The sequence below is a fragment of the Anser anser genome (genome assembly GCF_964211835.1).
Source record: "Anser anser genome assembly, chromosome: 6".
Lineage (NCBI taxonomy): Eukaryota > Metazoa > Chordata > Aves > Anseriformes > Anatidae > Anser > Anser anser.
The window spans coordinates 21,049,805-21,064,291 of record NC_139726.1 but is presented as its reverse complement, the minus strand read 5'-3'; the positions used below and the strand labels follow the sequence as shown (position 1 = coordinate 21,064,291).

The window sequence follows — 14,487 nt, the reverse complement described above, 5'->3', positions numbered from 1 at the left end:
AAATTCTTCCTTCTCTGCAATTGTTCTGCCTCTGAAGCTTCATGAAACTTAGATAAAGCTCCCAAACCATCAAAAACTGAACAAGAAGAACATTAGCTAAGATTGGAATCATACTAATACATATACCACTTATGGTTAACCTTACACACTTATTTTCCCATTGATTTGCATTAGAATCATTATTCATTACATTTAAACATGTAAGAACTTCTAAGATCAGATCCAAAGCAAGATCTGTCATTCTTTATTGTATACATGAACAATGTCATAAACACTGTAGCTAACTATAAGCACTGAACATTTGGAATTTGTCACTTTCCCTTTAAAAGTATTGAGTGGCTTGGTGCAGGTTGTACTCTAATGGCTTGATTCAGTGCTCACAAATGCTTTGCTTGATTACTCTGTCCCTGACTCAAGTGGGAAAATTCACATGAACAGTTATATGTATTAAACATTAAATAAGAAGAAAATTTCAGGGGGTAGGGAGAATTTGTTCATAGTTTTACATGATTGGCTAGAAATACCTTTCCCAAGAAGGTCAAATGTTGGACGATCAGATGGGCACTTTCTGTCTTTCCAGCACCACTTTCCCCACTGATGATAATGCACTGAACACACAAACAAAACAGTAAGTGCACAGCTCACCGCATGGTCAATAAATGGGTTTTCAGCTGTTACTGCTCCTGTCCATTATTTAACATTTAGTACCAAAACCGCAAAATACCTTATGGGTCAACTCTCTCAACTTCTTTCAGAAAGGAAAGATCAGTAGAGGCTGAGTGTAATCATTTCATAATTCCTTAGATCACTAAAATGCATCTTGCAATGCCTGACAAGAATGTGCGTATGTGCAAAGGAGTGAGTGAAATTCTATGCACTAAGACATAAATGAGTGACCATGTCTACAAGCTAACATACACTGTGCACACAGGCAGCTTGTTGCAAATACTCAGAACTCCGAAGATTGCCACAGCTAGTTGATGTAACATAATTCAACAGTGCATCTGAGCTCACTTCATTGAGTTCATTTGAATTAACATGAAATACAGGGCACAGCTGTACTTAATATACTCACCAAAAGTCTGCTTCTGGCTTTAAAAATTATTTTAAGGTTTGCTGCTGTGTAGAGAGATTATCCTGTAAGTGATGCTGATATTCAGGCTAAAACAACAGACTGACATCTAAACATTTCAGAAAAATATGCATCTGTTCATTGGGTGATTCTGAGAGAACATACCCATGTTATTCCTGAGTTGGCAGACTGTATGTAACATGGTATTTTATAGGTTCTCCAAAGGCTTACAAACTCGGGGATTAGCTGGAAGCATCTGAATTACTTGATAATCTGCTTTCTGCTGGTATGTTTCATGAATGAAATGGAAGGCCAGTACACCTGGAATGTCAGTTCAGAGCTGAAGTGCGAACACTTCAGGTCACAGCAAGCATGAATTCTAATGCTATTTCTTATTTTCCAGTTTTTCATGTGCCCTACAGATCGCCAGTGCAAATATTAGTCTACTTAAAGTACAGTATGAACTGACATAGGATAAATGTTAATGCCAAGCAATTGCATAGATTTGTAAATTTCTATGCAAACACATGAGACTTCCTTGCACCATACACTGACTCATGCAAGATTCTTTGCTGGGAAAAGAGATGAGGTCCTAAAATACTTGACGCAATGATACTTGATACAGAACTGAGCTTTGTGAAGAGGTTTGAAAGAGACAGCAGTTCTCCAGACAACATTTCTGACACTCCTTTTTGACCAAGAGAAAGATTATCCATTCTCCCCTCCCCAGCCTGGAATATATGGAGGCATTCCAGCTCTTTTTTATTTACCATTCTCACTGTGAAATAGCCTTGCAAGACCAACCTATGCTGTTCCATAAAAAGCAATGCATACCAGTGGGGAGGTAAGTTATATAAAGTATATATATATATATATATATATATATATATATATATATATATATAAAAAGTACATGGAATAATTAGTGGGTATGTTAGGTACTACTAGACTCTGTGCTCCATGATAGATACTGCTGTGAAGTTTTCTTAGGAATCAGACATCCTGTGGTGTCTGATAGAAGGTGTGGACATTGACTCTACATAATGTTAGTGATATGACATTTGCAGCTCATTTCCTTAATTCTTGTCACGTATTTTTGTGTTACTTGGAAATACACAACCTAGTGATGGACCCACAGTGTTTTGATACCTAGAACTGTCTTAATCTACTTTACTAGAGGAGTCAAGTACAACAGCTTACACAGTTAAAGACCATGAGTTCTTGTAGAACTCATACTGGCCATATTTGACTTTAGCTTCACCAGAAATGTTGGACTTGGAGTCAGTTTTCAGGCTTCAAAGGAAAATGTAAAGGAAAGCTGAGTGGATAAACAAGCAGAGTTAAGTACATTTTTGATCTAGCTACAGTGTGCATCTAGCACACCCTAAAAAGAGCCAGCATAACATTGCCCAGTTAATGGAGATAAACATACTCCTGTAGTCTTTTACAAGCGTAAAATAGCAAACTATACGTGCCAGCAGGCATAGCCAGATGTCTGCAAATAATTTGCTGCCTCTGCATAAATGCAAATTACTTCTTGAAGAGGTAGGAAGGACATATAATATTAAAAATCTATAAAGTTAGCCTGATGGACTGACGACAAAACTATTTTTCTCTAAGTAATAATATATGTAAATAATTATTAGACCCCAATATCCGTGTACATACAATACATCATGTTCAAAAGAGCGCAAAATTACAGTTTTAAGAATGCAATAAAAACGAACCTAACTTCTACAGCACAATATTTCATTCTCATTAAAATCATTGCTAGACTTGTGTCCTCATTACATTCATATTAGACCTATCCTTAATATAGTTTACTAAACAATGACTTGATGGTTTGTGTTTTTTGTGACTTGCAGTAAAAATAAATGATTATCCATTACTTGCTACTGTCTTTCTGCAATGGAAGAGCAGTTAAAACTCTGTTAACCTGCTACAGCATTGAGACCCCCCTATTTTACACAAGTATAAATAATTACAATACCTAGTGCAAGACAGGCTAGAATCAAAGTGTATTGCAATAGCCTGTGGTTGGTGTCAACTGCCAGAAGTTCATGTGTGTCTGGGAAACTATAATGGTCAGGTAACCCTTTTATTTGACCTATTCAACTTTGTGCTCTCTTTTATGTCACTGTCCCAACCTGACTAGATTTCTGCTCTGTTTTTCCTCATACAGGAATAAAAGGCTTAAAGAATAAAGTACAACATGAAGATTCTTACCTGATCTTTGCTGAATGTAACCATACTTTGGTAGGCAGCATCTGCAGAGGCAAATATGTGGGGGGGATTGGATGAACGCTTCACACCATGATAAAGCTTGGAGAACTAAGTTAAGAAAAAAAAAAAAACATAAGTCAGAATACCTAATTAAAATGTACAAATTAATTGTAAAATTAAGAATTGATACGGAAGATAATGACTATCTTCTGCCTACTAAACAGAAGGCAGTTGCCTGTTCTACTATGAAATTCACACTGAATCACCCAGCAGAGGAGTGGTAATTCTTGGCACTGACCACCTTCCAGAACACAAATTACAATACCTAAAATACATCTCAAAGTTGCCTTCACAAGATAGTCAAGAGAACTGTATCACAAGAAATACAATTACAAATACAAGCATTCAAGCAGGGAAATACCCAAGGTGAACCACAGAAACTGCGAAGAGTGAAACTGCAGAGTGAATCTGGAATCTGGTCCCTCTGCCTGCAGCCCTAATTTAGGCACCCTCAGCCACTAGGATTTATGGCTCCACCTCCCTTCATATTCATAAGGAATTAAGCTGCCTCTATCTTTACAGCATTTGATTCACTTGTTTCTTTTAGGCTGTAGCTGGTGGTACAGGACATGTAATAACCCAATAGTGAGAGCAACTGTTTAGAAAGCAACAGCCTCAGCATGAGGTGGTTCATATAACCATCTTCTGTTTCCTGGAAGAAAGTACTAAATGCCAGACAAGAACAGCAGTAGCTGGGGCAATATTCAGGCCTCCTGTGAAAGTTGTATCACCATGGGAAAAGCAACAAAATCAAACTACATTAAACTGAAAGAGGGGGAAAAAAAATAAATAAAAAAATAAAAGATTTGTAGCCACACATTTCTGAAGGAAGAAAAGGCTAGGGTTAGTCTGTGCTCCCATCATCATTCAAGTACTTTAGCCAGTGGTGTTAATAAAAAATGCAAAGTAAGTACTGTCCGCATCTTGGAGTCTCTCTTACCTGTGGAGAGTAAATGCTGAGATTCTGGAAGGGGTTTAAGGCTATTAAAATGTCTCCCACATAAGTATAAATTTGTAAGTCAGCATAGCGTTTCTGCAGCTGATGGATAATTGTATCCTGAGAAGATTACAGAAAAAGTTTGATTGTTAAGCAATATTTTTCCAGTCAAGATAATTTTTGTAAATATGCTGAGAACACTGATTAAGAAGTACTTATTATACATGTTATTATTTCTCAAACACTGACATCACAAAACCAAACAAATATTTTCAAATTTCTCCCTAATATCATAAAACTAAGTTAAATGGCATATCCTATTGCCAGATAAGTATGCATTTTCCTATATCAGCCCAAGAAGTAAACTTCCTGAAGACAAAATGGCCATGCAGATTTTCTGCACTTCACAGTACGTTTCCATTTAATTTTTTATTTGACTGTAAAACAAGGATAATAATTTCTCAAGGATTAGATTTTAACTGGTAGTAAGAGACTGTTTTAAGCAGAATGCTAACATGATTTAGTATTACATCGTCTTCTCACTGGCATGCAGGTTAAGGATCCTCAGGAAAAAAAAATTGCAGATAGTTTGCACATAGGTGTTATAATGAAATATGCAGCTGATGTTGTTTCACCACTTTTTATGCAGAAGTTGTAGATGTGTTACTCTACATAATTCAGTTCTAGAAGAGTCACTTAAATCAAAATCTTCATGACTAAATTTCTCATTTTAAGACACTTGCAAAATATTTTAAACTATCATCACTCATATTTAACTTTTTCCCCATAAAAGGATTCACTGCTACTGCTTTTATGTCATTAATAAATAGAATATTAACAAAGTGATGATAGTAGATCAGTCACAAGACAATTCCTTTTCCATGCTGAGACAAAACCTTGCAAAAAAAGAGTTCTTCTCATTCTGTTAAAAGAAACAGGGAAATGTGAGGCACAGTTGTCAGAAACTGCTGCTCAGACAGTACAGTACCTCATCTAGAACTTCTAGATTTACCAGATCATCATCCAGAGAGTACTTGTCAGCTCCATCCACACAGTAAGGTCTTCTAGTATGTATCCGTTCATGCCTGGAAGTTTGTTAGTAAAGCACCAGGGTTACAAAACTTGATCAAATACAGCAAATACAGAGGCGATGGGAGTCATGGGCGAGTGTTTTTGCCATGCAGAAAACTTAAGCATGCTCTCTGAAATACGCATTGTTTACTTGAAATACCCTTTCATAAAAGCAACACATCAGTTTGCTGTGCAGTGTAATATCCCTGTTTTCTTTCTCACAAGATATAATCCTGATATATTTATTAATGCTCACAGAAAAGATTTCTCTGTAGGCTTACTACTCCCCACTAATACTGAAAAGTATTTTAAAAATATCTTTTCCCTTCTTGACATAAGTTAATAAACTACCACTCTGATTAATTAAATCTTCCCCACCCCATGGTACCTAGTCTATAGTTTTATCATCTAATGAAGTTACAAGAAGTAATAAGTAGTATAAAATCCTCCTATTACCTTGTTGTATGACAAAGCACCTCCTCAGATGACCCTAGATCTGGTCCAGAACATTTTTGAACCACAGCTGCCATTAGACTCTAAATTGTATGAATGTTCAGTCAGCTTGTCCTTAGAGATTTAAGCCACACAATAAGCAGCAAAGACAAACAGTCACATAACCCCTTTATAATCAGATTATGCTGAAGGAATCTTTGAAAATGCTGTGTATATGTTTTTAAACAGCACATCTTTTTGAAACAGGGACAAATCAAGACAGTGTAATATGTCTTCCACAGAGGGGGTGAAATATGAGTGCTGTAAGCACAACCAGGCTTTTCTTTACAACAAACATAATCAAAGCATAGTAGAAGGACACCCACTGAGATACAGTCTGCATCCTGCTGAGTAACATTTAGCATTGATCCTCAATGACAGTCCCTGACAGATTGTTTCTGCATTGGTTGCCATGTAGAAAGTATGAATCACATGCTCATACATCCAGAAGCAATGCTAAATATTGTATCAAGCAATAACAGAACGATAGCGTAATGTGGCAGGAAATACTCTTTATCTATAATGTTGAAGGTTAAGATGAAGATGTAGCAGGTCTTTTTTCTTTAATCCTAAATTTACATAGTCATGGAATCCTGTTTGAAAAAATAAGCATCGAGGCTCTTGCTTTTGTCTCTTTATGTGCACTTCCACATGAACTTAGTAAGATTTCATTCAGTAAAGAGACTATTTTCATACCCAAGAGCTATTGTGTACAGAAGAATTATTGCCTGGAAAGTGTCTAACAAAGAGAAAAGTGTTAAGTATTTATTGATAATTGTGAACTACATTTAAAGATCTTCATTTTTTATGTCTATTTTTATTCATTTTTCTTGTTTACTTTTGGCAACTCTATGAGTTCTGGAAAACTACTCTGTAATGGTTTATTTGAATTGTAATTAAATAAAACTGTGCAATCTGTTTTGTCAGCTAGGATATAAAATACAAGGACCACAGCAGGTTTTGATGACAGTCCCGCTTATATTTTCCATCCTATGTCCCCAAACAGAAATGGTTGTTTCCTTGATGTACATATGAAGAAAAGAAAGAAGAAGAACACACACAAAAAAACATGAAAGAGAAATTCTTGCAGTGGTTATTATTTCCAGTGGGCAGCATGGAGACAGTGTCAATTTGTTCAAAGTTCTATTCAATTAAATCCTCCATTTTTAGATTTTTGTTAGGTGCTTACTGCATTCATGGACATTACACTGCTGACAAATCAGATCCTCAAGGGAGTACGAACGCATGTAAGTGGCATAATGAACTACTGTTTTTCTAATTGTTGTTTCCATTTCAAAACAGAATTCAACCTTTTACTTCACAGCTGAGAAAAATATTGTTAAAAATAATTTAAACCATTTAGAGATGGGAGCAGTTATCAGTCCACAAATAAAGCAAATATTTTAACAGTTGCTGGACTTCATGGAGATGTGACTAGCAAAGCAATGGCTAGACATTATAACTAATGTAACTAAACTGTGAGGATATTTTTTCTGGCATAAACCGTCATAACCACAATATTAAATTGCAACAAGATGCAAGTATGGATTTATCTACCAGAGGTGCAGGGAGGAGGGGGAAAGAGGGCACATCTAAACCTAAGCATCTCTAATTGCAGAATGGCTTTGCAAACTAATCTGTTATCTGATTGTGTATTAAACTCCTGCTGTTTGTTCTCCTTAAGTGATAAACGACTCAACTGTGTTATTGGAAAAGTATTTTGTTTTGTTTTAACTCTATGTAAATAAATAATTAAGGAAACTACTCTTAGTCAAATATGTAAACCAGATAACCTTTGTGCACATATTTCCTTGTGCTTAACTCATTTTCCTAAGTACATGATTAGGAAGAGGATATTAGGAGCATAACATCACATTAGCTTCAAATCTCCTGCTGTCCTCATCAGTTTTCTACTGACCCTAAGTCCTGCTGATATGTTGACAGAGTGGGAAGAAAGAATACAGACAGTAAGCTTTTATTATTTCTACAATTTTACATCAGACGTACACACTGCTTTTAAAGTATTTTCAAAACATTTCTTAAAAAGCAGAAGGAAACACTCTTAATTGGAGGAATAATTGTAATTTCTATTTTCGTCAACAGTGCAATTAACAGCCTTTTTTCAATTACTGCTAGATTCACAGAATGGTTTGGGTTGGAAGGGACCTTAAAGATCATCTAAGTCCAACTTGCCAAGTGCAAATTCTAAGCAAAAGGAAAATTGATAGTGTTAGCTTATTTGCCTTAAGGTTCCAGGAATGTTCTGATTCATATCCTGTAGGATGTAGTCTCTTCATTACAAAGTGGCATAATAGGGCTAGTCACTTAAGGTATCTAACCTTATAAAACCTAAAGAGCAGTATTAGGTTTATTCCAGAATTCTAGTGATGAGCATTCTCTTTTGAAAAAGGCTCTGTTCTCCCAAGCATTTTCCCTTCACCTTTTTATCACACAAAGATAGCTGGAGAGAGCTTTTTCAGATTTCGGAGGAGGAGCAAGTGGCAAGCAGCACTTCTCTTGTACTAGATGTCAGCCACAGTATTTGAAGTGCACTGTAAATAGCTATATGCTAATATGACCCTGCAATCAAGCTGATGATAGGGAAGGAAAAGCTAAATTGACCACAGATACTTCTAGATTGAAGAATCATCTTGCTGGCAGGTCCAGCCTGAGGATTAAAGCAGCACAGATCATGATTTTTTTTTGTTCTTTGGCAAGTCCCCCTCTCCAAGATCGCCTCCCTCTATCCCCAACATTCTTTTATAACAGTGCCTTTACTTTGGCCTCTTCATGCAGTTAAGTATTTGTTTACTGTTCTTCTAGGACTCACAAAAAAAAAAAACCTGTTTCTGTACTAGTTCTTCTTTAAGTTATTGCCAACTTTAAAATAATTTGTGCCCAAATAGAGATTTACAAGAAAAACACTCAACACGATGAGAGAGAAAAAATAGCAGTGAATGTGCTATTGTCACGCAGAGAAGCACTACCTATTCCCTGTGCATTGCAAAAAGCAAATTTTGCTCCTGTACATCAGGTTTCAGCCTGGAATAAATTGTTGAAGCAAGGTCATAACAGAAACACTGACAAAGCCTTAATTACAACAATATAAAAGCTGTAGCTATAACAAACATCTGTGTAACCTGCAGAAAAAATACGTATACTGTAATCAGACCAAGGACTGCCTTTTGGGGCCCCAATTGCTTTGTAATTTTTTTCCTGTAATTTTTAACTATTTTTTAACAGTCATCTGATATGTGTACAGATGAAGGCTAGAAGTATTGCATTTAACCCACATTAAATCCTGTGTGTGCAGCATTTTACAACCAGAGAACTATTTCTGTTTCTGTTATTCTGAGTCCAAAGGAAATTACTGACTGAATGCAATCAACTTCCTTGCAGTTAATTGCTTTTAAACCTAAATGTGAGCTGGCAGAGAAGCTAGATATCTGGTTGTAAGAATTACTTCCTTGGATGGACTGCTGCTGTAATCCAGCTGGCTGACAGGAGGGGGGAAGCTGCCAAGCCACCATAGCCTCATCCTAATATCGGAGAAAGTACCCGGAACCTACCTGCCCTTCTCAAACTATTACATGTTTAGCTTTCTTTTTTCCATTTTTTTTTATGTTCTTTTTTACTTCCCTTTTTCCAAGCTTCTTCAGGTTTGGTTCATCTTGATGATAAGGTTACCTTTTTCTCCCTGAAAAATCCAAGGTTTCTTGACTGTTTGTTCCCCATTACAGTGGCACATTGACCTAGCATGATCCAGAACAGTGAACTATTTGCTGTCTACAGTAAACTTGTTAAAAAAAAAAAAAAAGAAAAAACCGCAACACTTATCTACCCAAATGCTGAAGTTCTTTCATTCTTTTAAAAACTGAAAACAGAGGTTACTAGATCTTTTCCTGTTGATTCCTATGAAGAAGCCTATTTATAGAGGAACATAAAATACCAAGACTGTAGGAAAACATCCGAGATAAGAATAAGCCATGCCTGGAGTTCGCCTCTTCAAAGCTGCTGATAATTTGGAAACAGCCACTTTGAACCATACAACAAAAAGCATTTGATACTTAATAAAAATTGAATTTCAAACATAGAATCAATTCTAGGAATTTTACGCCAGGAGTTAATCACTTGAGGAAATATAACAGATTATTACTTTGCTGAGCTTCAGCTCTATGATATTTCATAGACAGGGATAACAAAACAAAAGTAGATGGCAGTTGATGATTTTTAGGCATTATTAAAACTGTTATAGACTTACCTACTGCATTTTGTATAGCTGCTCTAGGTTAGCTCTCCCTAAAGAATACATAGACATACAAATGAAACATAGCTCGTACCTATACTAGAAATAATGTCCATTACTTTATCACCTTCTAAGAGAAGAAATCCTACAACAGATCTTCCAAAGCTCCTTTTACGTTGTTCTTGGACCTCTGTGTAATAGTTTTCAATAAGAACAGTTTCTAAGATTTTGAAAAATGATTTGTGAGAACGGCACCAAGGCAAAACTTTTTGAATGTATTCTGTAAAATCTCTTCCCTGCTTTCTTCTTCATTATATGTGTGGAAAGAAGGGTGTTAGTGCTGGGTTTTGTGAAACTGGCAACACCCCACCCATTTTCATAGCGATAGGAGATATCTGCATCTCATGCATAAAAATAATGTAGGGAAAAGTACTTAAAGCTGGTGGAAACGTCTCAAAGAGCATCCTTTTCATTAAAAAAAAAAAAAGAGCTGGAGCAAGTGTTAATTTTTTTTTGTTGTTGTTTTTGTTGTTTTTATTTTTTGCATTTAAAAAGTGTTAACTTTTACTAGCACAAACCTTTTTGTTTCAGTTATTAATTTCTCACATAAAGGAAATAGAGTGTGAATCTGTCTCTAGCAGGTTACCTCATGGCAAAGGGAGATGGCAAAACAATATCTTTGTCAGAAACAAACTGATGATAGCAACAAATGTCTGTTAGTAGGCTCTTCTCAGCAAACCCAGCAAAGAGCTCCTTTAGTTCAGATGGAAGACAAGCTGTGCTGATCTTAAGTCTAACTATACCACGCTCAAAGAAGTTTACAAATGAAGAATGAAAGGAAAATTACGGAGGAGTTTCAGGCTGTGGCTGCAAAGGTCAGACCAGATGATCCTGTCAAAAGGTGACAGCTTGCTTCTTTCTACCTGTATCATCCCTTACTTTTGGTCACTTGAGATAATTCCTCCTTTACTTCAGCTATATCAGCCAAGGAACCCCCTCTCTGCAATCTCTAACACAGTAAAAAAATCATCTGTATGTTTCCGCTGGCTTAGTTTTCTTCTTAGTTTTTTCTTCTACTTCAGAAGGTTCAGAAGTTCAGGAGGTTTTGATAACCATTGGAGCTGAAATAAAAACAGCATCATGAGCTTGTTCCTGGAAGCTGTGGTAGAATGGGAGAAAGAAACCAGTTCTTTCCTTTTCAGTAGCAGTGAACTGCTGTATCAGCTCTCCACATCTCTCCATTATACCCTCCGGACATACTTTGATGAGAAAGTTGAGCTGCGATTTAAAAACTCTTTGCCAAAGAAAATGATCTGGTTCCCTTTTCTGACTTCTGTGGCTTCCCCTCCTCTCTTGCACCAGCTCCACCTAGTCTTCAACCCCTCGGTGAGTCAGATACACTCAATAACCCAGGAGAAAAGCAGTCCTGTTTTAATTTGGCTTTGCCAGGCTGGCTGTCTCTGCTAGTTCTCTGAACTCAGTCAGCTCCCTGGCAGGTCAGACAAGCCCCACAGCTAACACAGCAAGAATATGGGGCGAGGAAACCGGGACTTGACAATGAGCTGAGCCCATTTGTGAAGCCAGGCTTTGAGTTAAAGTCACTAATGTATTTCAGGACAGATCTTTGGCCACAGTACCATAAAGCAATGGGAAATAAATCCACAGTGTTGATAAAGGTTCCCTCAGAGCACGTGGAATTGCCTCCTGGACATAAATTACACCCATAAAGGATATTCTAGGCCAAAGTGAGCAAGCCTGTGCTGGGAGACATTCAAATGAGACCAACACATAGCCGTGATGCAGCTAGAATATCCCAAAAGGTCCTGGTAAGTGGAATGTCACTCAGAGCTCCTAGAACAAATGGGTGTGACTGAAGTGTCATGCCAGTGCTCTGACTGCCATTACATTTTGTGCATAGGCGAGTAAATCTGACTTGGAGCTGCCTCAGACTTGTCTGGGAACTTGGAAGCTGGGAAAGTGGCTTAGAAATACCTTCATACCCCCTTTCCCTGCATTATCTAGATCTTGTGTTCAGGTACCTGCTTAGCCCTTTATGCATATATTATTTAAATATAGTTTTTTTAAAAAGGAAGAAAAAGGACATTTAAGTTGTCTTGTATAGGTTATTTGTCTCTAATAGCACTCTAACATTCTCAGAGTAACAGAAAGCTATGTTGTGAATTGAAGTGCATCTGATTATACTTACATTAATGTAAATCAAGAGTAAATCTGTCAAAGCTAGAAAATCGACTGTATGCTTAGCTTAGACCCAGTTACACACTGTTACCTGCAAACACACCTTTGCAATCAGTGTGGAAATGCCACTAAAGTAACTGCCACTTAAACAGCCTGAACATGCACATCACCTGGCAAGGGAAAAGTGATTATATAACCTGTCTACTCAAACCTTTTCTCACAGATAGGAGTGCCATTAGAAAAGATGGATCACACCAATCTAGCTAAACAGGTCAGTCCCTTTTGCACCTGCCATGAACTACCTCCCCTTCCTGAGCCTAACTAGCTCAACTACACTGGCAGAAAAATAATGCAAGTGACATTTTTTTTAAGTTTACATTATGTATATATTATATATAGTTATATTACATATTGATAGTTATTTTATAAACACATTAGACAGTTTTTTAAGGCTTTTCACTGCTACCATTTTTCCTAGGGGTTATATCTCCCTACTGCAGAGCCAAACTCTTTACTATTATCAGACTGTGTCTATACCTCTGGGTATAATTAGATGCTGGTTGGTTCTCTTGTAATAATCTTATGTTTATAGTCCAACATTAACTGACTGGTAGTAAGTACCTATTTAAAATTTAGAACTTTCCCACTTTCAGAATATAAAACTGCCATTTTCAGTCCTGGCTAGTTATAAGCAACTGAATGTAGGGCTTTACAACAGAAACGTTCAGCATTAAAGCAGCTAGCATTATGGAAGCCCAGCACTTCTTAATATTAGACACTGTTTTCAGATGCTCCTAGTCTTCAAAACTGCAATATTTTCAATTTATTTTTTTATTTACTAAGGCGTTCCTTAGAATACAAGCAAACCTTTGGAAATGTTTTGAGATTCTTTCTACAAAGCAGCTAAGACCCCCCTTTTTGGCACACACATTTGGTGTTTTGCATGGATATGCTTTTGCAGTGCTAATAAATTTTTCCCAATTTGATCAAGTTACAAATATTTGGAAAAATCAGTGCTTCATCATTCTGAACAATATGGTGTATATTTCAATGGTAAAGCTCACTAAATTTTTGTTCTCACTGAGCATGCTCTCAGCCTTGATCAAAGTGGGTCAGTGCTTCAAAGAACAAGTAAGAAGCTAGCAGTAGTACTGTAGTAAAAGGCTACAGTGATCAAAAAAATCAGAAACACATTCTGTCTCTTCTGTTAGGAAAGGCTGAGAGAACTGGGCCTGTTCAGAGAAGTCTCAAGAGGGACCTTATTAATGTATGCAAATACCTGAGAGGAGGGTGCAGAGAAGATGGAGCCAGGCTCTTTTCAGTGGTGCCCAGGGACAGGGTAAGAGGCAATTGGCACAAACTGAAAAACAGGAGGACCCATCTGAACTCCAGGAAACACTTCTTTACTGTGAGGATGGCCAGGCACTGATACATGCTGTCCAGAGAGGCTGTGGAGTCTCCCTCCTTGAGATATTCAAAAGCCATCCGGGCATGGTGCTGAGCAGCCTGCTCTGGGTGTCCCTGCTTGAGCAAGGGAGTTGGCCCAGATGACCTCCAGAGGTCCCTTACAACCCAAAACATGTGATTCTATGATTCTTTAATAGCAGTTGTACAGTATATTGGCTTCAAAGTGAAGGTAAAAGATGACTATTTCTCCAGTAGCCTAACCTTGCCTCCTCTCTTAGCATTGACTGGCACTGGCAGATGTCCTCTAGTTCAGAGGCATGGCTAAAAGTAAAATGACAATGAGTATGCTGAGAGCAGGGCTTTAGGAGTAGAAGTGAAACTATAGCAGAACTGGGAAAGGTGAACTCAGTGATGTGAAAGAGCAAGTGGTCTGCAAGCTACATTATTAGTTTATGGACAGACTTGGGAAAATAAATGCTGGCTTGGTCTTGATTCCTTCTCACCCCACATTATGGAGACAGATACCAAAGAGATTTGTCGGAAAACCATGAGGAATCCATTTCAGAGCTTCTCTTAGCACAAGGATCATTCCATTCTTTGTATCTTCTATTTAGTCAAAAGCTGGGAAAATTCCAATATCTTTTTTGCCATCCAACCCACAGCTATAGTAGTCTATCTGTGAGGAGTTACACGGGGGAGATCCACTCAGGAGGAAAGACCCAGCAGAAACCTGTAGTGTAACACTGGCATAGCTCCCTCACTCACAGTAAGCAGTTCCTAGTA

The 14,487-nt window shown here is 37.4% G+C and overlaps 1 protein-coding gene across 4 annotated transcripts in view; it reads right to left on the bottom strand.

Annotated features, from left to right (window-relative positions):
- Positions 1-14,487, bottom strand: part of MYO3B (myosin IIIB) — a gene marked incomplete at its 5' end in the record, with an annotated part of 252,980 nt that overhangs the window by 151,885 nt on the left and 86,608 nt on the right. For 2 of the 4 annotated variants that reach the window (XM_083842494.1, XM_083842490.1), the window contains one exon: positions 10,464-11,222. In XM_083842494.1, the coding sequence (XP_083698620.1) occupies positions 11,189-11,222 (34 nt within the window). In that variant the 3' untranslated portion in view covers positions 10,464-11,188. Of the gene's footprint in view, positions 1-524; positions 609-3,298; positions 3,404-4,295; positions 4,413-5,280; positions 5,378-10,463; positions 11,223-14,487 lie in introns of those variants that run through there. The other 2 variants (XM_083842495.1, XM_083842488.1) reach the window with 2 other exon arrangements.